This window comes from Aegilops tauschii, chromosome 2 (genome assembly GCF_002575655.3).
Source record: "Aegilops tauschii subsp. strangulata cultivar AL8/78 chromosome 2, Aet v6.0, whole genome shotgun sequence".
Taxonomy (NCBI): domain Eukaryota; kingdom Viridiplantae; phylum Streptophyta; class Magnoliopsida; order Poales; family Poaceae; genus Aegilops; species Aegilops tauschii.
The window spans coordinates 380058382-380085748 of NC_053036.3; the positions used below are offsets into that span (position 1 = coordinate 380058382).

The 27367-nt window shown below is 41.8% G+C and overlaps 3 protein-coding genes across 3 annotated transcripts; all 3 read right to left on the reverse strand.

Annotated features, from left to right (window-relative positions):
* Positions 1-13282: 13282 nt before the first annotated feature.
* LOC141041049 (uncharacterized) lies at positions 13283-14592 on the reverse strand. Its single transcript, XM_073507160.1, has 2 exons — positions 14246-14592; positions 13283-13589 (listed from the first exon to the last, which is right to left on the reverse strand). Exons 1-2 carry the CDS (start codon positions 14590-14592, stop codon positions 13283-13285), a joined length of 654 nt encoding a protein of 217 aa, XP_073363261.1.
* A 2109-nt stretch (positions 14593-16701) lies between these two features.
* On the reverse strand, positions 16702-17549 carry LOC109753157 (protein FAR-RED IMPAIRED RESPONSE 1-like). Its single transcript, XM_020312079.1, has 3 exons — positions 17388-17549; positions 16944-17205; positions 16702-16841 (listed from the first exon to the last, which is right to left on the reverse strand). Exons 1-3 carry the CDS (start codon positions 17547-17549, stop codon positions 16702-16704), a joined length of 564 nt encoding a protein of 187 aa, XP_020167668.1.
* Positions 17550-17591: 42 nt separating this feature from the next.
* On the reverse strand, positions 17592-18289 carry LOC141041050 (protein FAR1-RELATED SEQUENCE 3-like). The gene is made up of 2 exons (XM_073507161.1): positions 17926-18289; positions 17592-17785 (listed from the first exon to the last, which is right to left on the reverse strand). Exons 1-2 carry the CDS (start codon positions 18287-18289, stop codon positions 17592-17594), a joined length of 558 nt encoding a protein of 185 aa, XP_073363262.1.
* Positions 18290-27367: the final 9078 nt, after the last annotated feature.

Consider the following 27367-nt stretch of genomic DNA (forward strand, 5'->3'; position numbering starts at 1 on the left):
CCTGGCAGACTCGTTTGACGCAAGTGTTTACTTGTGATGCAGTTAAGGAGAAGAAAGCTATTTTGAAGAGGAAGATGTCAGATCGAAATCTTGATGGCACACAGAGGCGTAGCCCACGTGTGAAAGCTGGTTCCCAACCTGGTAATAGCAAAGATGATGGAGATAATGTTGCTGTGAAGATTGGTCCAAGCACACTTGGTGGCTCCCCTGTTCGTCGGAGTCCACGAGTTTTGACAAATAAGAAGCCTTCTTCGTCTCCTCTTCCAGAGCGCTCTTTGTTGAAAGAAAATAAGAAGCATAAAGTTGCTCCTGCGAAGGTGAACAAAGGTGTGAAGAAGCGTGCTCATGTCGAAGCTGAAGATGATGTATCTGAAGAGGATGATATTGAAGTTGATTTTGAAGATGAATTTGCAGTGGTACGTGTTTGTATTGTATGTGACTTACTAGTTGTACTTGCAATGATTTAATTGTGTCTGGGCTAGTATGCTAGCCAGGTGAGGCTGGTCATTGTTTGCATCAATTGAGGGTGGTACTGATGTTGTTTTAAGAGTTGAACTTGTGCGATCTTTTCTTTTTTCCTACTTGCCTTCATATGCTTGTTTTGTTTTCTATATTCATTTATTTAAGTTGTGGCTTCTTTATTTTCATTTACAACCTGTTAGCGTTATGAGTCCGGTCAAGCCAGTGAGAGGCAATGCTGGAAAAGTTGCTTTGGATGAAGGTGACCAACGGCGATAGAACTTAACTGTGCGATGTTCGTTGGGAGAGGTTGATGCTTGTGCTAAATTGCTTGCGAGTCACCATGTGGCTAGGGTTCATGCAAATGGTTTTGGTTCTATCTTCAAGTGGAAGGTGAAGTTTAACATTTCCCGCCCTCTGATGGGAGCTTTGTACTTGAGGATAGATCCTGATACGATGACTCTTGACATGGGTGAGGCTAATTAGAAGCTTTGCATCACTAGCGATGGTATACAACAACTATTTGGGTTCCCTCGTGGTGGTTCTGCAGCAAGGCCGTCAGAGCACGGATATGACGACGCTCTGATGAAGTTAAGATCGGAGCTTGACATTAGCAGGAACAAAGATATCAAGACAAAGGATTTGAGGGATAGGCTCAAGGTGCTTGTCAAGGATCCTAGCAAAGATGACATTGCTATGAAAGTGTTCTAAATTATTGTGTTTATGAAGGTTGTGTTGCCTGGTGCCGCCCCGCGTGTTCCCAAAGAGGCAGAAATGTTTGAGGGTCTCGTCATTGAGGACATGACTAATATGGATTATTGCCAGCTGATGGTTGATGAGCTTAGAAGGGCTGTTGTCAGGTACCAAGATGGTGTTACCATGGGGAAGGCAATCACAGGCTGTGCTATAGGGCATGTACTAATGTACCTTGACTGCCTTATCTGTGGCAAGACTGCTGAGCCTGACATGCGAGTCCCTCGCATATGTTTCGTGGATCCTGTCAAGCTTTCCGATCTAGTTGATGCAAATTTGATAAAAAAAGGCAACGCAGATCCAAAGACTTGGGTGTTTGGGAAGCTTCCGGTGAGTTTTATTTCTTTCATGTCTTGCAGACCTTTTTTGATTTAGGTATAGCTATTTTTTGCTGGAGTGAACATGTGTACTGCAGAGTTACCTATTTAGATTTTGTCATTTCTTAAGCTTTGTGAGGTTTAGGTACGATTTTTAGTACTGTTGTTTCATGTGTGATTGAACTGAATATCTTTGTTCAACTGGCCTGTTGGTAAATACTAACAAATTGGCACTGACAGTTAAAGATTGATAGTGTTGTTGATTTAAATCTGTTAATATGATGTTTATTTTCCCCCGTGTGTTGCATTGATTAATTAACTCGTTTCCCCCCTTGTTTTTAGTGGAAAACTCAAGAGGAGGTTTTTTTCCGAGTGAATAAACGGCCAGTCCTAGAGATGCCGTCGTCTCAGGTTCCCAAGATTTCATCTCTGCATGATGAGTTGAGAGGTGGTCGTGGTGTTGAGGGTGCTGGTTATCTTCCCCCTGGCCCTAGTAATGCTAGTACTTCAGAGAGGCAGGGTTTTGGTATTGATGTTGTTGTTTCTGCGTTGGAATGTGTGTTCTGAGCTGCAAAAGGTTCCAACTACAGTTGAGCGTCTAAGTTGTATCAATGGTATCCTTCCTGAAGGTCATCAATTAAATGCTGAGGAAGCAGTGGACTATATTGAGATGGAGAGAATTTTAATTGGTGATATGTGTGACGGTACTGCTGATCTAGTTCAGAGCTCGGCTCGTCTGTTGAACAACATGAAGCGTTTCAAAACTATGCAAGACTCTCGCTGCAAGCCATGTGAAGAAAGTGCAAATGTTGTTATCAGGCAGATTGAGCAGGATGAGGCTGCTACCACCGACAACAGGGCTTGTGATGGTACTGAGGCTAATAGTTCTGATCACCATACGAATGATGTTGGCTTGGAGCGCCCTGTTGTTGATGTGAGTTAGTCCTCGGTGTTTGCAATTTTAACTATGTTGTTCTACTGTCAGTATTGTAGTTGAACTTCCTCATCTTCATCTATTTATTAATTTTTCTTTCATGCAGGATGAGGCTGCTGCCACCCACAGCATGGCTGGTGATGGTACTGAGGCTAATGTTTCTGATCACCATACGAATGATGTTGGCTTGGAGCACCCTGTTGTTGATGTGAGTCAGTCCTCGGTGTTTGCAATTTTTACTATGATGTTCTGCTATCAGTATTGTAGTTGAACTTCCTCATCTGCATCTCTTTATTAATTTTTCTTTCATGCAGGAGACCAGTCATAATGTTGAGGCTGCTGTTGACTATGGAGTTAATGATCCATCTACTGATAAGTGCAAGGTTATTTTTATTTTTATTGTGTTTATACATATTTCTTGAATTTTCATGCGCACCAATGTGCCTTACATGTTCATTTTTCTATACCATACTGTTAAGAGTTTGTAGGTGATACCTACCTTTTTGTTATTGTGGTTTAATTCCTTGTGTTTATTGTTGCTAATAATAGCATTGTTTTTTTGCTTCATTACTATGAATCAGGGTCTTGTTGTTTGCGACGAGCCTTGTTCAACCATTGGTGATGTTCCTTTGAATGTTAGCAGCAGCAAGATCGATGATGTTGCTGTGAATGCTGCAAAGGTTTGTTTTTCTGTGCACCTCCTGCTAGCTTATTTTTGATTGTTAGTTTTTCTCATATTATTCACTTTTTCTGTTTCAGATGACTGATGTTGAGCGTGAGGCTGTCGTTAGTGGTGGAGATAATGCTCATGGTGTTGCATTGAGTAGTGGGCGCGATGTTGGTACCAATGTTGTTGATGAGGATGTTGGTGTTGCCAGCATACTTGATGCCAAATCGTCTGGTGTTGGTATTGCTGGGAATGAAAATCTTTCTGATTGTGAAGATTTGCCGCCGGAAAATTTCACGCCTGGAGGGCTTGATTACGGTGATGCATTGCAAGATGCCTCTAGCGTGGAGGAGGTGCCATCCGAAGATGATGATTTACTTCTCTCGATTTCTTCTGGCCCCTTGACGTAGGAGGCGCTCCTGTCATCCCAGGATTTTCTTTCTTCATACCCTAAAAGCACAACCATATTGGTGTCCTCACAAGATCTTCCATCGTCAAACCCTGAAACTGGAGGCATATTGGTGTCATCATAGGAACTCCCGTCATCAAACGCTGATAGTGCAGGTAAGGACTTGTAAATGAGGCGTACTTCTCATTTATGGCATTTTGGACATGTTCACTTGTAGTGCTTGAACTTATTATTTTTCTTCTTTTTCTGCAAGAAGACGGTGCTAATGTTGTTAAGGTTGATTTGTTTTTCTTCACTGTTACCAGGTTGCGCACGAACCATGCGAAACGGTTAGTTTGGGATTTTTCCCGTATCTTTTTCTTTCTCTCATATGACTATTGTTGTTATTGCAGTAGTTTTAATTCATGTCATCTTTTGTGTTTTCCTAGTGACAAGCCGATGTTTCAAAATAAAGAATGTGATGCCAGTGTTGGTTCTATTGCTAAAGCGTTTGTCCCCACTAGCATGCTCAACTCAGATAGTGTTGATGTTGTTTTCTATTCTCTACGTCAGAAGTACCGAGACACTGACAAGTTGATAGTTCCCAGATGGGTGACGGTCAGTATTTTGCTTTGTAGATAGGATGATAAGTTACTTTGGCAATTTTCTAACTGTTGTTGTTCTTTTTGTACAACAGACCAAGATCCGTGATGGACATATTGATGTCAATGTGCTACAGTGGTTCACGAGATCAGGGGCTGATGGTTTTGACCAAGTAGGTGAACTTGAACTTTTTGTACTCATGAACTATAACTGTCATGTTTTCTTGCAAGTTTGGGAGGTGGGGAATGAACTTGGGTAGCCTGCTTTTACCCCTGTACTTATGAATGATGTGTGCTTCTTTTTTTTGAAGCTGCCCTTATTGTCGCAAGGAAATTGAACTGATATGTTTGTTGCAAGTTTGGGCGGTGGATATAAACTTGAGTAGCATTTATTTTTTTGTAGTGGGTTGCTTACTCAGTTAGAACTTATGATTATCTCATTTGTTTGTACTTCTGAATTTCAATTTCCCTCTCTTATTTATTGTTTTGGAGGCTGAATATTTTGTTTCATTATGATTTGTTAAATTCATTTTTCCTCTGCGAATTTTTTTCCCTACTTCTGATCCGCCGTCATTTGTAGCTGCTATGAAGCCTACTGAAGAATCTGGGCATTGGTGCTTGATTGTTCTGAATTTGAGGTTCCGTCGTTTCGAGTGTCTTGATTCACTCCCCGATGAAACCTGGAGTGATGCAGTTACATTCTTAAGGACTATGACAGATAACATAAAGAAGCTTTGGAGGGAGTCCAGCATAGACAGGGCCAAATCGTTCTCGCCGACGCATATTGATGGTTTCTCTTGCGAGTTTGTGCGGGTGCCGCAGCAGAAAAACACGTGAGTATCAGTTTTTAATGATTTTTATTTGTTGTTTTTGTTGCTGGGAGGATGGTGTTCCTGTTTTTCGAATTTGTGATGTACCCTCTTGTATTTTCTTTTGTTAACAGGCATGATTGTGGATTCTTTATGCTACAAAACTGCAAGACCTATCATTGTTCGGAGGATGGTGTGATTGAAATGTTGGATTACAGCCACGAAGACATTCTTGACATTAGAAAGACTTTGTTGTATACCTGCGCAACTAGCGATGTGTTTGATGTTGACTTTCGGGGTTTGTTTGGCATCGAACCCTGTACGTATGCGTGACCTTTTGTAATTTTTTGCAGCTTGTACTTCTTGATTACTACTGTCATGAATTATGTATTTGAACTTACCCTTGATGCGGTCTTTTTTTCATTTTTGCAGGTGAGTGGCTGGATCTTGGTGAGCATGACTACAGGATCTTCTGCAGCCAGTTCTCGGAGCTCGAGCGTGTAGCTATTGATTTTAGCCAGGGGCGTTCTCCCAAAAAGACAAGATCTGGTGTTATGAAGGGGCGGTTGGGAGCTCTAAAAGGTTCTACGGCTGCTTATGCAGAGAGCCCCTCTACACCCAAGAATCCCATTGTGGAATTGATAGACAGCGATGATGATGCATTTGACAAGATTGCTGGCATGGGAAGAGTCACCAGGAGCGCTGCTGCCAAGGGTTTATCCCCACTTGCTGGAATAGTGGCCCGTAGAGCTGGTGCTGCAAGGAAGGATCCTACTTTGGATTCTCGCAATGTTACCAGCATGAAGCGTGCACCCAGAGCTCCTATAAAGTTTTGCTCCCATGTGCAGCAGCTTCACCCTCATAAATTCCCTCACCTGCACAAGGCTTGCAAGTTGTATAATCTGTTGCTTAGTGATGAAGCATGTGAGAAGTATGCTGAGTGAGTATCTCTCATTATGTTTCCGCTTCTTTTCTTCTGTTGTTTGTAACTGCTAGATAAATATGACCAGAAGTGTTCCTTTTTGTACAACTTGAACTGCTATGAATGCCTTATCTTGCTTCCCCCGCTTTTTGTTCTTGTGTGTGCTGCAGGAATACATTCTCAATGATACCTCAGCCTGATGATAGCGTAACTAGCTTCACTGGGAAACGCATCTGGGAAGCTTTTGCACCTGGGCAAATGATGGAGGGTGATGTAATGGACTTCCTCATTGATGATTGGAAGAAAGATCCCGATAGAAATGCTGATTTTGCGCTTGGAAAAAGGGTATTGCTGAGTCCATATTTCATCACGGTAATCAATCAGATCGTTTGTTTCTGTTAAACAAGACTGCCTTTTGTTTTACGAGTTTTAATAATACTTTGCTTGTTGATCCTTTCTCCCTGTCTATTTCTTTTTGGGCTTTTTGTAGGTTGTGCTTGACTGTACATTTTACGGTGATGAAGATAAAGAGTTTAATGTGGAGAGTGCAGCGAGAGATTTCAAGAGCTATGTTAAAGATGAGGAACACTTGCTCACTGCCGACCTTGTGAGTTCTACTAGCTGATTTTTGGTTTTATTTTTTTGATGTGATGTTGGTTTTTATTTTGAATATTTAATATCTCCTTTTTGGTCATTTGTTTTTAGATCAGGATGCCTCTATTCAAACCTATGATTTTAGCAAAGGATAGGAAAGTGAACCACTTTTCCTTATATGTCATGAATCGGTACCGAAGTAGCGTCGACATCCTTGACTCTTTACCTTATCCGAAGACCCATCGTCCTTCAAAGAACACCTATCATAAAGACTGCGAGAAGATTGTGAGTGACATTTATTATCTGTACTGGATTAATTTTTCCGCATCTTTGTTTCTGCTTTTCTGAGACCTGAAAGTGTGTGGTTTCTTTTCTTTTTTTACAGATCTCTAGATTGGTCCAAGTAATGAAGGCTGTGTATGGTGATGCTCAGTACAATGCGAGCAAGCAGCCCAAATGGGAGGTTTTTGCAAAGAAACCAATGTATGTCAAGGTTCCACTTCAAGGGGCGAATGAATGTGGCCATTATACTCTGAAGTATGCGGGATCCTATGATGGTGAAAAGATCGTTGAGAACATTCGAAATAATGACGTGGGTTCTAGTTGAGCTTTTCACTTTTCTGTGTTTGGCTGATTGTGTATTCTTCTTTTTATGTGTCATGATTTTTGATAATTTGTTTTATTGTTTTGCAGCCTCGTATTGTTGATTGGAACGCTGAGGATCTGTATAGAGTTGTGTTCAACCGGAATAACTAGCTTCTGGTGATGGAGCTTCCCAAGGAGGTTCAGGCTTTGGCTCCTGGTGCATAGAAGAAATGGTCATCATTTGTGTAGTTAAATGGATAGTTGTGTGATATACCTCTTGAAAGCATTGTAGGCTTTGTTTGTAGTGTTTGGATGTCTTGTCAAGTACTATGCAATAACTGGTATATTTTATGTTGTGTTTAAGTGTGGCACAATGTTTAACAATTTTTTTTCCATGATGATAGTGTGGTTGAATAGCTGTTTCACTTGTATATGTTTCATCGGGAATTCGTTTTGGTTAAGTTCTATTTTTTGTACTAAAGTCTTATAAACTAGTTGAACTAAAAACACCTTTTTCCAAGTTCATTACGAGTTGTTGCTGAAAAAGTGAGATTTATTTTATTTTCATCTGTCCCGACCTAGCTTGGACCTTTATAGTTTCTGTACCCTCTTTTCTTTTACTTATGGTATAGTTCTGTTAGTACTGAATTGTAATCTCATTCAGCGTAAGGCTTTTAAAATTTGGTGTCACGGTAGCACTTGTGGATCTAGCGTGAGTGGATTGACGCTTCCTTGTTATGTAGAACTGATTTCATATAATGTATTAGAACTGAAGTTTTTTTTGGGGATTGAAATTATTTACGACGAAGTTGCTACGTGATCTCTAGCCAAATTTTATTTAAGTATAAGAAATTTAGCAAAATTTGAGAGCCAAATTTTTGTTTGAACTTGTTGAATTTTAGTAGTTGAACTTCATAATAAAAGTTAAAGCACTGGTTCAAATTAGCTACATTTAACAGATAGCCCTATTAAGTTCATAATTACTTCATTAGTCCTTATGGACTGATGCTTATGTTGTTTGTTTTTGTGAATTTTTGTCCTTGGTTGAACTGTCATCTATTTGGTTGAGTCTTGGCCTTCTTTCTCAATGCATTAATTGGAATCATCATAGTACTTACCAAATAAACTAAGTTGTACTGAGATTTCAATTGTGCTTGTACTTTGATCATTTTATATTTTCATGTTGTTTGAAACTAGTACCTCACTGGACAATGTGGGCTGATGCTTTTGTTGTCTTTCTTGTGATTTTTCTCCTTGGTCGGAATGATATCTTTTTGATTTAGTTTTGGCCTTCTTTGTTCTAGGCTGTGGTTCTTCTCAAGGCAATATTTGGTGTCATCATAGTACTTGTCGTATAGACTAAGTTGTACTGAGATTTCATTTGTGCTATTACTGTTATTCTTAGTGTGTTAATGTTTTAGGGAATGCGAACTGAAGCTTCCCGTTACTTTTTATTTTTGTAGAATGAATGTACTTTGTGTTCAAGTGTACCAGTACTTTCAATCCTAGCATGCTAGTGACTAGGAAATACGTACTGATGGTTCTTTGCTTTTCCTGTTGCGGTACTTAGTAATTTTCTAACTACTATTAGCATGATGTTGTTAGTACTGAATGTTGTCCTCAGCTAATAGTCTTTTTAGTGTTCTTTCTGAAACTAAAAACTGATTTTTAGTGTGATAGTACCACCGTACATGACTAAGCTGTACTGAGCATCCAACACTACTTTTTGCTGTTGTCCTTTAGTTAGTCTGCCACTGTTTTTTTGTGAAAATATCCATGTGTGATTTGTTGCTCCATGACTAGTGCTGCATAGCAGCCATCAAGTTTCATTCACAACCTACTTCAACTTCAAATGATGGATAAATAAAATAGGAAGCTAGCAAACTTGTCGAACGACATAAGCAAACGATGTACTTGATAGACATAGGCAAACTTGTTCAAATCCTGACACACATAACATAACGAAGCTGGTTCAACCTAACGAAAGCAAACTACAAATCTGAAACAACAAGATTAAGGACAAGCAGAAGCGCGAGCAACACGAAGGCAGACTTTCATGCCTCTTCATCCCGCGAAGTTGCAGTGGTAGTAGGGGTCAGCCTCCTGCTCTTTTGAAACATCCCAACCTGTCATGATGTTGTCGATTATCTTCCATGACTTGTACGTGGCGTACGCATCTATTCCTATGTACTCGATGAGCTTGTCTGACAGCGGGCTGATCCCCCACAGTTTGTGGTCTTCCTCCATGTCGATCTTCTTCTTCATGCCTTTGTAGAATGGGTGGATGACGCTACCTGCAACATCGGCCAAGGAGTCATAGAATTTGTTGTTGGTTGGAACTTTCCACTTGCGCTGCATGTCGAATGAAGTTGTTGGGGTTGATCTCCAAACTAGACTTGTTCAGCATCCGCTTGTCACCTTCGATGCTGAAATCGGCAAATGTTTACAATTTCTCCTCCTGCTGGAACTTTTTGAGGCGCTTGGGCCTGCAAGGGGGGAGACACATATTGAAGATTAGTGTTCTTTTTTGAAGATTTAATTCTCCTGCTTTTTAGTTTACAAGTGATAATCCATGAGGTAGATGCTTATATAGTACAAGTCATGGATGAATGTTGTTCAGAAACTAGTACACAAAGTCCTGAAATTAAATTCAAGTACACCATGTTATTTTTCTTTTTTTGGTATCTTCAGTGCTTCACTAAATGCTTCACCAAGTTCAAGAACCTATTTCACCAGAGTCAATGATATATGTGCTACTTACTTCAAGTTTAGTTTTCTTTTTTGTTGAATAAAAGACCTATACCAGTGCTTGATACATCTTTGTGCATCAATTCTATATCAAGTTTAGAAATTAATTTGAGAAACATGTGCATCAAGATATGAACCTATACTACTTCACCAAACATCTTTTAATACATCAATTCTATAAACTATACTAGTGCATCAAGATCAGAATCTATGCTAGTACATCAAGTTCATAAATTAATTTGGTGAACCATTTTTTAGATGCTAATCCAGTGCATCAGTTTCAGATGACTAATCTGGTGAAACAATCCACTTCGCAATTTCAGAAATGCATGTAACTTGAGAAACATGAACTCGTGCATCCACTTCACAAACTATAGTAGTTCATCTAGTTGGGAAACAAGTTTAATGAATTTTTTAGAGAGTAGTACTAGTACAACAGATGAATGAACATTAGTTTTGGGTTACCATTTTGTGGTCGTTGCGATGTGGTACACCAAGCAGAGTTCCTCGACGCACAACTGCAGGACTGCTGCCATCTGGGGATGTTCATCGTCGCTGGTGTACTCCACATCAACTCCGATGAAGCTCGGATACAAGCCGCTGCCCTTCATCCTGAGCCTACTCATCATCTCGTCGGCCTTGTCTGGTTCACTGGTGTAGACGATCTCCAGCGTCTCCTTGCCGTGGAGCTCAACCCCTGTGAGAGTTCTGGTGTACGCGCGCTTCTCGCCGGGACGTGAACGTCGTCGAGGTTGGTGCTCTTGTCGGAAATCTCGCCATGATGATGCTTGGCGGACGGTTCCTCTGCCATCGCCCTCCTCCGGCGACTGTGGGCTTGGGAGAGAAGTTTCTGGATTGTGTGTGGTGGAGACGGAAGCGGCAATGGTGGTTCTGGGAATGAGGCCGGGATGGAAGACAATGGGTTATTTTGCAGCGCGTCGACGGGGATATGTGGGAGGTGGTTCGTCGGGGACATGGGTGTAGTGGTCGTGGGGGTCACCCTTTGCAGTCCCTTGTGGCAACCGCCCAGTGTGTGGCGCGGGTGGTGGCCTGGAAGAACGAACCGTCCAAGTCAAGGGTTTTTACTGTTGCACTGAGTAGTCTTGTCAAGTTGTACTTATTAGCTGCTTATCCCAGTTGCACGTCTCAGGGGTGGTGATGATGGCATTTTGAAGTGTTTAAGTGACGTATGCTTTGTGATGTTTTTCCGTGTGGAGGTTAAGTCTTGTTTTTCCACTGTAGTCTTATACACTAGTTGATCTCAAAACATTTTTCAGTGCCCTGGGAGTTGTTGCCCAAAACTAGGACTTATTTTATTTTCATCTGTCCCAACCTAAGTTAGGCCTTTTATAGTTTTTGTATTCTCTTTTTCTACTTCACTTATGGTTTAGTGCTGTGTGAATTGAATTGTAATTTCATACAGCGTACGGTTTTGAAATTTGGTGTCACAGTGGTGTGAGTGGCCTGACTGTTCCTGCTTTTTTAGTACTAATGTCATATGTATGTTTGAACTGAGTTTTTTGTGGGGATTGATATTATTTACGACGAAATCGTTCGTTGAGGTGTGGACATATTTTATATAAATAAAAAATTGAGCAGAATTGACAAACATTTATCTATTTGAACTTCTTGCATTTTAGTAGTTGAACTAGTCAGATTTTATATAAATAAGAAATTTAGCAGAATTCCAAACAAAATCTATTTGAACTTCTTGCATTTTAGTAGTTGAACTAGTCAGATTTTATATAAATAAGAAATTTAGCACAATTGACAAAGAAAATCTATTTGAACTTCTTGCATTTTAGTAGTTGAACTTGTCAGATTTTATATAAATAAGAAATTTAGCATAATTGACAAACATTATCTATTTGAACTTCTTGCATTTTAGTAGTTGAACTTGAAAGTAATATTTATTTCGGTGTTTTAAATTATGTACATTTAACAGATAGGCTATTAAGTTCTCTGCATTTTAGAGTTTCGTTGCTTTTGTATCATAATTTTTCATTTTTTTATCATCCGTGGTGCAGAGCTAAAGTTATTTTTATTTCTATTTTTCGTATTTAAAGTTATTGCCTGCGAACTAGTATTTGAACTTTTATATTTTCAGTTTTCAAACATTTTTTTGTAGTTTATATTTCTTTGCCCCGCGCTCTGCTTTGTTTAACTGGCCTTATTGGTGGGGTGTTTGTAGACGATGGATGCTATTGGGCCGTTTTCCGGCCCAAATGGCCCGCGCGGGCGTTTTGGGGACTGCTGGATGTGCGTCTGCTCTGGGTTTAGTCCCACCTTGCTAAGGGAGGAGGCTCTCGACCTATTTATAAGCGCGGCCAAGTCCAACTGGCCGAACTCCTCTGAATACTTACCTGACCGCTCATACATGGCGCTCGCTCTCTCTCATGACCTGTGGGCCCTAGTCGGCTAGCCCTGCGTTGTGCGGATTACTAGGGATTCACCGACGGTTCAGCCGTGGGCTCAAGTTCAAGTATCTAGCAGCGTCAGGGACTGCCTGTCCTTTGGCGGTCAATTTTTACTTTTTTTCTTTGAATCTAGTACTTGACTCCCCGAGTAACTTGGACTAATACTTTTTGTTCTAGTTTTGTGGAAGTGTTATTTTTTCATTTGAAGTTTTTTGCCTGGTTTTTGTGTTTGTTTTTGTGATTATTCTCAAGGGTCTTCTGGTGTCATTTTCAGCACTATGGTACTTGCGTGTAGACTAAGTTGTACTGATAGTCCATTCATAGTAGCACTTATGTTCTGAGTCTGACATTTGGGGGGGGGGGGGGATTACGGACTGATGCTTCTTTGTACTTTTTATTGCAGTAAGTATGTACTGTCCGATCAAGTGTATTAGTACTGTCATTCTTAGTCTGCAAATGACCAACATAAGTGTGTGCTGAAGCTTCTTAACTTTTTCTGTTTGTAGTACTTGTTAATTTTCTAGCAGCTACATATGAATGAGAACAGTACATGAAGTACTAAGAATTTCTGCTTCAACTTTTGAAGCGGTGTTAAGCAACTCAAATTGTGTTGATTGTTTTCAACGTTATGTTTTCTATACAATACTGAATCAAAACTACACATGGAACAACATTGTGTGATTAGTTGCTTCATAACTAGTACTTTAGAGCAGCCACAAAGTTCCATTCAGAAGCTACTTTGAATTTGAAATGATGGATTAACAAAATACGAAGCTACCAAACTTATATAATGAGATAAGAAAAACAATGTACTTGATGACATAAGTAAACTTGTTCAACCATGACAAGCACGGCATAATCATACTGGTTCAACCCAACAAGAGAAAACTACTAATTTGAAACAACAAGATAAAAGGCAAGCACAAGCAGAAGGAAAACGAAGGCAGGCTTTGATGTATCTTCATCCCTAAAAGGGGTGAAAGGGGCGGTCGTAGTAGTGGTCAGCCTTCCGCGCTTTTGCAATTTCCCAACCATTTGTGATGTTGTCGATCATGTTCCATGACTTGTACGCGGCGTACGCATCTACTCATGCGTACTCGATGAGGTTGTCTGGCAGCGGGCTGATCCCCCACAGTTTGTGGTCTTCTTGCGTGTCGATGTTCTTCTTCATGCCTTTGTAGAATGGGTGGATGACGCTGGCTGCAACATCAGTCAAGGAGTCGTACTCTTTTTCGGTGTATGGAACTCTCCAGATGCGCTGAATGTCGACGTACTTGTTGGGGTTGATCATCGGAAGGCCCGACATCTTCATCTTCTCTTTGTCGCTTTCAATGCTGAAACCGACAAATGTGAACAACCTCTCATGCTTCAGCATCTCGTTGAGGCGCTTGGGCCTGCAAGGGGAGAGACATTTTGAAGATTAGCATTACTTTGATGTTTGAATTCTTCATTTTTGTTTTGTTTTACAAGCGATGAATCCATGAAGTAGATGCTTATATAGCATAATTAATGGATGAATGTACTTCAGAAATTAGTAAACAAAGTTCTGAAATTAAATTCAAGTACATCATGTTATTTTTCTTTTTGGATTATACACAGTTTGAGCCAATGTTGTATGTGCTGCTTTAGTACTAGTTTATTTACTTTTGTTGAATAGGACAACACATGCCAGTGCTTCAGCAAGTCCTTAGTTTTTTTGCTTATGAAAATAACACTAGACCAAATTCAGAAACTACTTCACTACATCAAGTTTAGAAACATCTTTTTAATACATTGAGTACAGAAACTACACTATCGGATCAAGATCAGATACTACACTAGCACATCAACTTCAGAAATAAATCTCCTGCAAGATTTTTCAAATAGTAATCGAGTGCATCAGGTTCAAAAATACATTTATAGTGTATCTACTTGAGAAAATGCAGTAGTGCATCCACTTTCACAAACCACACTAGTACATCTGGTTGGGAAACAAGTTTGGTGAAATTTTCAGGTTAGAGTACTAATTAAACAGATGAACCAAACAGGGAAAATGAGTAGGATGGGTCACCATTTCGTGGCCGCTGCGATGTGGTACACCAGGCAGAGTTCCTCCACGCACAACTGCAGGACTGCTGCCATCTGGGGAGGTTCATCTTCCCTGGTGTAGTGCACACCAAGGCCGGCGATCTTACGATGCGAGCCGCCAGCCTTCCTCCAGAGCCTGGAGATCATCTCGTCGGCCTTGTCTGGTTCGCTGGTGCAGATGATCTCCAGCATCTCCTTGCCGTGGAGCTCAACCCCTGTGAGGGTTGTGGTGTACGTGCGCTTCTCGTCGGGGACGTGAACGTCGTCGAGGTTGCTGCTCTTGTTGGACGTCTTGCCATGATGACGCTTAGCGGACGGTTCCTCCGCCATCGCCCTCCTCCGGCGACTATGGGCTTGGGAGAGAGAAGTTTGTGGTTTGTCTGTGGTGGAGACGGAAGTGGCAATGGTGGTTCTGTGAATGAGGCAGAGATGGAAGAGAATGGGGTATTTTGCAGTGCGTCGACGGGGATGTGTGGGAGGCGGTTCGTCGGGGGCGTTGGTGTAGTGGGTGTAGTGGCGTGGGGTCGCCATTTGCAGTCCCTTGTGGCAACCGCCCAATGGGTGGCTGGGCGGTCGCCTGGAAGAACCAACCTTCCAAGCCAATTTGTTTGCCAGTGTATTAATCTGGTCGCATTGAGTAGTCTTGTCAAGCTGTACTTACCAGCTGATTATCCCACTTGCTCGTCTCAGGGTCGGTGATGATGGCATTTTACTGTCGCACTGATCCGTCTTATCAAGCTGTACTTATCAGCTGCTTATCCCACTTGCACGTGTCAGGGTTGGTGATGATGGAGGTTTGTACTCCTCTACTATGGTTACTTGCACTGGTGATTGAAGTGTAATTGGACTTACCAAATACCAGTCAGACTATGTGTGTCATGCTAATGTTTTTAAAACAATTTTTGTTTGAAAGGATTGTTTATATCAAGATAATCTTTGAAAGTATTTTTTACAGATAAATTAGTTTTTCATCAGTACAGGTGTATTATATTTGCATTTGCTTGAGGTAATTATTTTTATGTACTGATGGACTTTCTGAACTAGGACTGGCAGAAGCAGACATAGCTTGTTTTTTAAACGATGTTTTTTGAGGTGTTCACGGGTGTGTTCGGTTACTATGCCTTTGTATTGACGAGTGAGAATTATCAGTACTGATGTACTATAAGAGTTTAAATTTCCTTAACATATTTTTGATGAGTTACTGGTCAACAGTAGTGTTGGCGTTACATAAATCCAGATAAGTTTTTTGAAATGTATTTGTGACTGCATTCAAAAGGATTATCAAATGGTTTACATAATAATGTCACTTCTCCAGCGGGCACAAATCACAAATTATATCTTAACTATAGTACTGATCGAGAAATCGATGATAAAGCTAAATAAGTTTTGGTAACGACAGTGTTTCTGGTATGTTTCCTCATTGTGTACCGAGGCAACTGAGAGTACAAGCTTATTTTTCAGTTGACGCAGCAGCATAACCACTCTGGATTCTTCAGTCTTGAGCTCCTCCTAACTGGCCCCGAATGTTGTCCCTTGCCGGCGCCCTTTCCTGCTTGAGCCTTGGCAGCTTCATCGTCAGTTTCAGTTTCCTCGTCCCCAACACTATCATCTTCATTGTCTTTGTCTGATTGGTTGTCATTCTCGTCAAACTCTTCTTCTTCATCCTCTTCTTTTGATTTTTTGGAACTCTGGACTTTGCCCTGTTTCTATTCAGCGCCACTGACCTCCTTGCCCACTTCGCACGTGCGGGCATTATGTCCTTCAGTTCCCCCACACTTGCGGCAAGTGTAGCTGTTACGTGTGTCATCTCCATTGGTAGAAACCTGGGCGGCTCCAATCTGCTTCTGCAGCGTTTGCTTGTTGACAGTGGCATCTGTACGGAGTGGGCATGTGCTGTAATTATGGTTGGTCACGACATTGCAGAATCTGCATGCCCTTATCCCGAGTGGTTTGCCGTCCGGGCCAAATTCCATGCGCCTGATGGGGCGTAGCGGCTTTTTGGCTGCTGCTTTCGCTGCTTGCGCCTTACTCTTCCTCCCCTTTGTGTTTGAGAATATGGGTGGTTTAATCACCCTTTCCTGCTGTTGCTGGTAGGATGTCCTGTTGTCATGTCGTTCGCCTACAGCACCATCAAGCTCATGATATTACATGTGAGCATGTTGGTGCTCTTGAGTGTGCACATGGGCAAGCTCTGGTTGCTGTTGCTCATCTTCCTCGTTGTCGAATGGGTCAATAGCTCCCAGATGGTTCATCTCGGATAACATTGTAGCAATATCCTGCTCAATGGCTTCATTGTCCGCGACACCTCCGTTTTCAGCAGAATGCATGGCGTCGAGTTCTTGTTCAAGTTTGTCCATGATGACCCGTGACCTCGCCATTTGCTCTTGGCTTCTCAAGCTTTTTATGTGCACCCTCATGTTTAGCGTCAGCAGTGAGCTTTCAATGCAGTATTTGGATGCCTTGTTTGAATGTTGGCTGGATGTTCGGGCGTTTGGTGTATCTCCTGAGGATGTATTTCTCTGGAACGCTGGCAGCCTTAATTGTCTGCATCATGCACAGGACATGCACGCAGAAAATACCTGTATTTTTTTTGAAGAGGTGCATGTTTTTTGTCATTTCATTCGAACAAAAACTTTGCAAAAAAAGTAGTACAGTATGTAACATCTTTTTTTAGTCCTCACCTGTGTGGTCCCATAGCTTGCACTCGCACTCATATGTTTCTCCCATGTGGTCTACAACCACTTGGAACGCGTGCTGAGCCCACGCAGACATTTTTTGCGGGTTGTTGTAGCGCACGAGGTACTTTGTGGGCTCTTCCGTCTCTGTCGCCGTGAAGAGTGTGCTCAGTTTTAGCCTTTTCCTGAACTCGCTGTACACAGCTCGTGAGTAAGGCTTTGCCATCTGGGTGTCAAACCCATAGAAGGTCAGCGTGTTTTGTTCCTTCTGCCCATGCAAGAATGATGAGCAAATTATTAGTTTTCTCGCAGCAAAAACTTGTCTAAATAATAAGGTTTTACTTTAGTAAGCATGTTATTTTTGTCTTACGACAGGTGATAGAGCTATACCCGGTTACCCATTGTCTCCTGGTTCTCTGTCTGCCTCCTGGTTTTGATGCAGCAGTTTACCTGGCTGACAAACCGGTGGAGGTTTTGTCTCTCACTTACGAAGTTCTTCTTGAGCACATAGTTCATGCTCTCACTTCGTTGTGTGGATGTCATTTTGGCGCAGAAAATTTCTTCGAAGTAGGTTGATATCCATCTCTCACACTCGTTCCACATGCCCACCATCGTGGCATCATCATGGAGGTTGTACCTATCCATGAGTCTTTTCTAGGCAGCCTCAAACTCAGTTGGCATGAGGGGCCAGTTGAGGATTGATGTGAATTCATCCTTGAAGTCTTCGTGCAGATTGTACAGGTATGCGAGGTGTTCCCTGTACTTCCTCATAATGTGCCAGCGGCACAGCTTGTTTAGTGTGTTCTTGAAAGCATCTGGGATCGCCAAAGCCATTGCTGGGCACTGGTCTGGTAATGAGAAAAGACATGTGGAGTGGTCAGCAGATGGTGGTGCATATATACCAATAGAACTGACACACCATTTTTACTATGTTTACTTCCTTTTTTTGGGTGGGGGTGGTGGTTGGGGTTGGTTTTGGCGGTTGTACCTGTGAGGATGCATGTAGGATCCTTCCCTCTCATGCACCTTAAAAATGTCTTGAACAGCCATCTGAATGAATCTGCATCCTCATCTCTTATCAGGGCGAAACCAAAGAATGTAGTATGTAAGTGGTTGTTAGTACCCACAAACACCCCAAGTGGCATATGGTACTTGTTGGTCTTATATGTTGTGTCAAACATTACGCAGTCACCGAAGTCCTGATACGCCCCTCGGCAGCTTGCGTTCGCCCAGAATATGTTCTTAACTCTGTCGGACTCATCAAGTTGCATGTCACAGAAGAATTCCCTATTTATAGCTTGCATCTCCCTAAAGAAGTTGACAGTCTTTAGGACATCGTCCACATCATCCATCCTTGAATTCTTTGCTTTGCTGCATATTAAAAGTGCGCAGTCATTCAAAAATGCATGTTGAACTGGCGTCAGGTCATGCGTTGCATAATATGTTTGTACTGACAGAGGAAAAAGACGGAGGGGGTTATGGGAGGAGAACAAGTTTGTACTTACAGGTTAATCAGGCTTTGGAATTCATTTCGAGGAAGTAGCTACCGGGGTCATCGCCGCCCAGTATGCTCATGATTTGCGCGTGTTCAATGCCTTTGAACTGCAGGTACTTGACGTACTCCAAGATTGTTTTGTCAAAGTTTTTGTGGGAGTGCAAGAATACAAGCATTTGGGGGATGAGCTGTAGCATGTGGTTGTGTTCCCAGACTATCTCTTTTACGACAAGTGTTCCATCCTTTTCCCTCTTCAGCCTCATTTTAGCCCCGTAGTTAGTCCTGGCTGTCGTCTTGTTCTGCTGTCTATTTGCTTCTGACACCTTCGATTCATAGACTCCATAGCACGTGCAATAAAGGTAGACTCTGGTCTCAACCTTGGAGCCTTCCCTGACAGCAAAACCCGCGTGCTTTGCATAGACGTTGTAGAAGTCCTTTGCTTCTTTGAAAGTTTCAACGTGCATCTCTAGCCTTGGCAGAACGTAAGCTTCAATGTTAGATGGTTGCACGCAACAATGAGCAAACAAAAACACAGTTATGAAAATGTTAGATGGGGTGGTCACAGTACCATGGTATGGACTATTCTTGTATGTTTTTTTCTTCTGAATGTTGATACTTACATGTGTATAGCTCTGTGCTGCCTCCAGTGTTTGCTGTTCACCCTGGTGTATGGGTGCGGGTGGTGTCACCCTTGGCACATGCAGCAATGCATCTCTTGGAGGGAGCAATGTTGACAAAGCTCTCCATCTCTCATTGTATGATCGTCTCCCCTCAGATTTGTTGTGAGGTTGCTCTTGTCTATATGGCTCATATCTTGTACTTTGCACCCTGCTAGAGTGGCCAAAATTTCTGTCTCTTTGGCCTGGTCTTCCCGTCGCAACCGCTTTTGCAGCACGGATGATTGATGTTGGCGGAGCGACTGGTGGAAGCCTGTGTGTCCTTTCCTTTCTGCGTGCGCTAGGGAAGGAAAACATTTGTCATTGGGGAAATTGTTGACCTTTTTGCAACCTAGCAGTGGCAAAGCTTGTATTCCCTGATATTGGTGTTTGCTGCATAGAAGAACCTGTCCGCGCTTCTGATGATTCTGGTGTAGCTTGAAATATGCATGTATTGTTGAAGTATCCAGGTGCTATTTCTGGTGTTACCCAACCAGGTGGTGCCCCATATCTGCTTGGCTCATCAAACCCTCGCTGCGTGTGCCGCCTTGCATGTTTCTGCAATGACATTCAACAGTTTTGGGATTAATCTTTTCTGCATTTTTCTCGTATACATGCTATGGGTAACATGTCATGCACTGAAGGCAATGTACAAGTTGAACTTGCATCGCTGGCCGTTATCAAACTTTGTTCTCTATTTTGTATTTGGTTTAGTTTTCAGTCGAACTGATGAACGTACATGTTCAGCACTGATGTACTGATGTACTGATTTTTAGCACTGCTTGTAAACTGAACATTGAACTTCACCTGTTATGGAAAGTTTTTTATCTTTTTCCCTATAACTGATGCATAAACATTTGGTGCACTGCTTGCAAACTGAACATTGAACTTCAGATATGTATGGATATGCATATATATATAACTGATGCATGTCTTCTCTTTTTTCCATCTATAACTTATGCAACTACACTAGAAGTACTCCTAGTTTATGTATCATTGAACTTACTGTGTAACAAGTGTATATTTTTTCAACAACATTCTTTTACTAGTTCGAACCGACGCAATTACACTGCATGCACTAGTAGAAATAACATCATACAACTTGCAGTGGTAGTTGAACCTTATATAAAGCCTAGTAGCTACTTGGACTGATGCATAAGTCTACGTTTTTCGGCTTGAACTAAAGCTAGCATATTAGAGGTATTGACAGTAACCTCGACATCCAAACTGTGCATCAAGTGGCAGGGGTGTAATGAACTGATGCAAGCATTTTTGCAATGTACTATCTGCTTCTGCATCATAGGAACATGTGTCACTGATGCAGCACACATGTAGTGCTGATGAATCTGATAGTGTAACATGTAGGCAGATCATAGTGTGTGCAATTTTTAAACTGACTCTTCTTCATTGCAGGACTGATGAACTGATGAACTGAACACAAACGTGGTATTTTTCTTCAGGCAAACCCAGACATGAAAACATTTTTTGAACTGATTCAATTTTTGAGGAAAATTAGTGTGGGAAGCAGACATTACCTCAAGTGGCATGTTCTTGGATCTGAATTCTTCTTCTTCCTCTCGTGGGCGGCGTACTGGCATGTTCTTGGGAGGTGGCGCCATTCATGCAGGCAAGGAGCTTGGGGAGACGACGACGCTCCTGCTTGTGGTGGATGTCCGGCGATGAGGTCCGGGGAGGCAGCTGCTGGCGGGGATCACGGCCCCGACGAAGGAGCCCCGGCGAGGGAGGGAGACAGGAGGCGCAGATCACGGGCCCCGCGAGGGAGGGAGGCGGCTGGCATGGATCATAACCCCGGCAAAGGATCCCGGCGAGGGAGGGAGGCGGCTGGCGCGGATCACGGCCCCGGCGAAGGATCCTGGCGAAGGAAGGAGGTGGCTGGCGCGGATCACGGCCCCGGCGAAGGATCCCGGCGAGGAAGGGGATGGCGGCGGTGGATCCGTCGCCGGCCAGTCACAGCGTCGCGGGCTCCCTCGCTCCGGCAGCCGTCGTCGCTCGCTCGCCCGCGATGGCTGCCTCCGCGGAAGAAGGCGGGTTGGGTTCGGGCTGTCTCGGGGGGTAATAAGGAACGTGATGATCCTATAGTTTTTGCCCGATCTTTCACCGCAAGACAATCAAATAGAAAAACTTCTAATCACGGGAGTAATCCACGTAACCTGAAGATGAGGAAACAAATCCAGCAAGCAACATGATGAAGATCACCACGCCTCAAACCAAAGCATGATAATCCTTGATGAACACAAGAACCTCTGCAGCAATCTTTATTAGATAAACGGCCTCGCCGACCCCGGAGGGATGCTTCACCGAAGAAACACAACTCGATAGTTTTAGACTAAAATTTTCAACTCCCTAAACCTAATGCGCCCCAGCTCCTTATATGGAGGGGTGAGGCACCCAGCCTAATGGGCCTCGACCTGACTTGGTTGGACAGGCCCAACACCAAGCCAAAACTCCCAATTATTAAAAATCTAATTATTAAAAATAACAATGACACGTCTAGGTTGGTGGAGTCCTGAAGTTGGCCTTCACCTCCTCCGTCATGCCCGTATCAGGGGGATTCTACTGTGTAGGCGTGTCGGGCCTATATAGGGTCGGGGGGTAACATAATATTATTCTGTTGCGGGTAACAGAATAGTCCAGCCCATATATATATATATATATATATATATATATATATATATATATATATATATATATATATATATATATATATATATATATATATATATATATGGTTCTGTTTTATCAGTTACTCCCATATTTGCATCTTGCTCTGTTATTTCAATATATATCTAATTTACGATCTTAATTTTCATTTCAAGCAATACATCCCTTGCTTTGCAAGAACAGGAGTAGAAGCAAATCTTGGGCTTTACTTTGCTGATGACTCCCAGGATGTCATATTGGCAACATAGCATGGATTTACAATGACGGTTAGCGTAAAACTTGATAAAGATGGTCACTCCTATTTTAATGCGGACCTTTGGAGAAAAATGTCTAAGTGTTATGAACTGAAAGCTGGCAATAAAATTCTAGTGCATGCACCACAGCCTGGTCTAATTAACATGTATGTTTACTTCCCCAACGTCATCAGCTGTTCAAAGTCTGATCGAGGTTAGTGTCCTTTCAACCTTCTCCTTGCTGTCATATTACTATTTAAGCAACCAATTGATCACTATTTAAGCAACCAATTGTGATATCATATTCTGACTCCGTTCCTAGGTAGTAACAAATTCTATTTACCAATTTATGTGCACTATATATTCTTCTGCCATGTTCTGAATAAATAATACCTTTCCACCTTTTAAGTAGGATATTTTGGATGCATAATGAACGATCTGTATGTTACTAAGCGTACCAAATTTCACTGGAAGGACTTGAAGCATGTCATAAACTTTCTTGATAATCTGACAAAGATAGCATAGCATATGAACACTTGGTGCACACACTGAACAAGACCAATTGTGTGCACAAAATGCTGGTAAAAAGTCTTATTTTAATGTTGATGCTCATAAAATATATATATATATCTTCAACGATATGTTACAATTGTTTTTTATTCTACATGTCAACAGAAATTGCCCTCCGGCATGGTCGAATTACACTTGTGCCTGCTAAGTGATTGTGAGGTACTGCATTTCCCGCAGAAATGGAACCATTCAAATTAACAAGTTCTCGCTTCTTGTGGCAATGCATCCATATTGAAAAATTGGAGACACTGTTCTACTCATGATATACCAAGGCACAGGAGGGCTCTTCCTTTTCATTGATGAGATGCCGAGTCGCCGTGATCAAGCCAGTTCCAGTGGATAGTTGTGGTTGTTGGCCCTCAGCCTCTTAAAATGTGCTAGCTGTTACTATATATGTTAAGTATGTAGATATGGACCATATGGTTGTTGGCCCTTAGCCTCTTAAAATGTGATAGTTGTTACTATGTTAAGTATGTAGATATGGACTATATGGTTGTCAAAACCGTGTTACGAAGATCCTCCTTTTGTCGAATAGTGTAACCACTATATATATGCTACTCAAATGCTGTTACCCAAGTTCACAAATTTTCATGGAAAGTATTAGTATCGTACACAGTTCATTGAGTTTAAGCATGTGCCCGATGACCAGAAGGCATTTGCATATTAACTGTCCATATTGCAAATTCACACACATGTTAACATAAGGAAACGTATGTGTAACATACTAATCATCGCACACGAGTACTCGCAGACGCATCGTGTACAATACTCCGCCACCGCAAGTAACTAGTTTGCATTTTCCAAAGTTTTGTGTACACACAGAATCGCACACAAAGTAACTGCATTGACCGTCTATGTTGTAATTTCTCATCGCAAACAGTTCATCCGAGTCGGTTGTTTGCCACGTATCACACACATCTTGTTTACACGACTCGTTTGTGTTCTTTTGGCTCATCGCAAATAGTTCATCCATGTGAACTGTATGCCGCATATCACACACATCTTGTTAAGTTGAACCATTTCTGTGTGTTCCCTAATCGAAAACAGTTCGTCCAAGTTAACCGTATGTCGTATATCGCACACACATTGATATGGCTGCCCGTTTCTGTTGTTAACCTCATCGCAAACAGTTCGAATGGATTAACTGTGTGTCCTGCATCGCCCACACATTGTTATGGCTGCCCGTTTCTGTTGTTCTGCCTCATCACAGACAGTTTGAATGGATTAACCGTGTGTCCTGCATCGCACACGCAATTAAAATCTGAACCGTGTTTGATGGCTCCGCCATTGCAAATGTTTTGAAACTTTTTTGACGTTTTTCTTACACCACCGTTAACGATTATTGCATCGCACATAGTTTCGGCAAAGGGTCTTTGATCGTAGTGTCGCGTTAGCAGTATCCTGCAGTAGTGATGGTGCAACATTAAACCCCATCTTCCTCTGTGTCTGATGGAAACTAGTTGTACTAAAAATATGCTTTGAGTGCCAGGAATCATGGAAGACTATATGATAGTTGAGTATGTGGAATTTGCTAAACCCAAAGCTCTTAGATAGACTCTTCCTGAAATATGATGAATTGAAATTACTTCAATGAATGAGAACATAGTTTGTTAGTTTTTAAGAAAGTTTATTGTTTCATACTTTGGCTTATGGATGAATTGTTACTTGATCATGAGAAGTTTTATGATGACTAATTGTTGTTATAATAATTATCATGGTGCTGACATGTTCGTATTTTGTTTTATCGACACCTCTCTCTATAAACATGTGGTCATGGTTATCGAGTTTGACATTCGCTTGAGGACAAGCGAGGTCTAAAGTTGGGGACCTGATAAGTCCATTGTGCATCATGTTTTCCTATTGTTATTTATAATGTTTTATATCAATATTTCACTTTATGATGCAATTCTAATGCCTTTTATCTCTTACTATGCAAGATATACATGGATGGAAATTGCCCACAGCTGGAATTCTGGATCTGATAAGAGCTACAGCAGAGACAACATTTCTTCGGAGTTCCAAATGACCTGAAAATTTACGGAGATTTATTTTGGAATAAATAAAAAATACTAGAAGAAGAATCACTAGGAGGGGCCCCAGCAGTGAGCCACAAGCTCAAGTGGTGCCCCCCTGGGTAGTGCCATGTGAGCTTGTGAGCCCATCAGCGGGCCACCGTGGCCCCCCTTCTCATATATGAAGTCATTTTTCCTAGAAAAACTCAAGAGAATACTTCGAGCTGAAGCACTGCCGTCTCGAGGAAGAACCTAGGCAGGAGCATTTGTGCTCTCCGACGGAGCGATTCCACCAGGGATACTTCCCTCTGGGAGGGGGAAATCAAAGCCTTGGTCACCACCAACGTTCCTCTCATCGTGGGAGGAATCATTTCCATCAACATCTTCACCAACACCATTTCATCTCAAACCCTAATTCATCTCTTGTATTCAATCTTTGTCTCAAAACCACAGATTGGTACTTGTGGGTTGCTGGTAGTGTTGAGTACATCTTGTAGTTGATGCTAGTTGGTTTATTTGATGGAAGATCATATGTTCAAATTGTTGATCACATATTATTCTCCTCTGATCATGAACATGAATATGATTTGTGAGTAGTGTTGTTTGTTCTTGTGGACATGGGAGAAGTCTTGTTATAAGTAATCATGTGAAGTTGATATCCGTTAAATATTTTGATGAAGTGTATGTTGTTCTTCCTCTAGTGGTGTCATGTGAACGTCGACTACATGACACATTGCCATGGTTGGGCTTAGGGGAAGGCAATGTGGAGTAGTAAGTAGATGATGGTTTGCGAGAGTGACAAAATCTTAAACCCTAGTTTATGCGCTATTTCGTAAGGGGATGATTTGGATTCATATGTTTCATGTTATGGTTAGATTTATCTTAATTTTTCTTTCGTAGTTGCGGATGCTTGCGACAGGGGGTAATCATAAGTGGGTTACTTGTTCAAGTAAGAACGTCACCTTAGCACCGGTCCACCTACATAACAATTTATCAAAGTAGTGAACGTGAATCAACTAAACACGATGAATGCAACTAGACAAAATTCTCATGTGTCCTCAAGAATGTTTTTCTTAATATAAGAAGTACTTCGGGTTTGTCCTTTGCAATAAAAGGATTGGGCCACTTTGCTGCACATTATTACTTTGGTTACTTGTTACTTGCTATCAATTATCTTGTTATCCAACTATTTGTTACTAGTACTTTACAGCACCTGCACAGAATATCTTGCCGAAATCGCTTATCAGGTCCTTCTCCTCGTTGAGTTCGACACTCTTACTTATCGAAAGGACTAATCCCCTAGACTTGTGGGTCATCATCCACCCACAACCCCATGCTGCTAGACCAGGCATGCAATACCATCATACCGGTCCCATGCATGTAAATATATACACAACAAATGAGCATGCGGGTCCGACTAGCCGCCCCGTGCGGGCGAGCGTGAGAAACATCGAGCGCGCGCACGAAGCCGCCGCATGATAGTTGTCTTGATAAAGCCCACGGTCCACCTGTCATGGAGACTCCTCCCCCAAGTGATGCTCTTGGGGTTCCAAGAGAGGAAGCCCTTCCAGAGGGGCGCTGAGGTCCTTCTCGGTTGCCCAATGGCATGTCGGAAGCAAGTATAGTTCGACGAGCACGTGCAATGCAGCTACAAACCCCCAACAAACAATTCACCTAAATGTTCGTTTGTTTTAGTTGCTTGTGTTCTTCGTCTCTTCAAATAGTTCACTTGTCTTTCATTCTAAGTATCATATAGTTCGCTTAACTTGCAGGTTGGAGTTGGTCTCTATGCCAATTGGCGCAATGGGTCATTTAGTAAGGCTAAGAGATAACCCATTATACATGATTTTTATTGTTTTCTCTAGATTATATGGTAGACTTAAGATAAGACTGCGTTATCAACCACTACTTCTACACTTACAATAAATGACATGTGAAACGGATGTATGAGCAAATAACTATGGAGATTAATGCCCAAATTAATGGTGCAGTGTAGTTACTACTTTTTTTTAAAGAATGGGTGCAATTACTAGACTACCTTGCTCTCAGCTTTTTGGTCGGTGGCCAAACGAGTACTACTTTACCATTTAGACCTTTCATTTTTATTACATTCTCTATTACACAATGTAGTAAGAGACATATAGCATAGGTAAGGCAGATTTTCTCTTGCGTGATGTCTTACATCTATATCTATATCGGTATAAAAAGACTCAAAGGGATCCAACTAATCTCGACCATTAAACCATGTGCATCCAAGGACCTAAATTGCTCCAATGATGAGCGCTCAACATGTTTAGCTGGCAATCAATTTCATAACAAATATTAATTTCAGCACTAATCACAAAATTAACATGCAATTATTATCTACCTTCCTAAACAATATTATCCTCCCTAATGTCATCATGCAATTAATATCTTACCTTTTTGTTTTTTTTTTGTGAGAAATATCTTACCTTTTTGTAACTCTTGATTAATATCCTACATAATATCGACGTGCATTTGCACGTATCCATTTACTAGTGGAGTATAAAAGAAGAGCCGTCGTGTACTACACTAACACAAAAACGTCTAGCTAGGTGCAAAGTGCAAACAACAATGACGAGTGCCACAACATCCACAGCTATGGCTCTCATTGTTCTCGCCGCCATGTCCTTCGATGCCCTCCCCACCGCCCATGCCGACGCCGACTTTATTTCCCGCACATGCAGGAAGACAAATAACGCCACGGTCTGCTTGGCTATGCTGAGCGCTAATCCAAAGAGTGCCTATGGCACCACCGAGC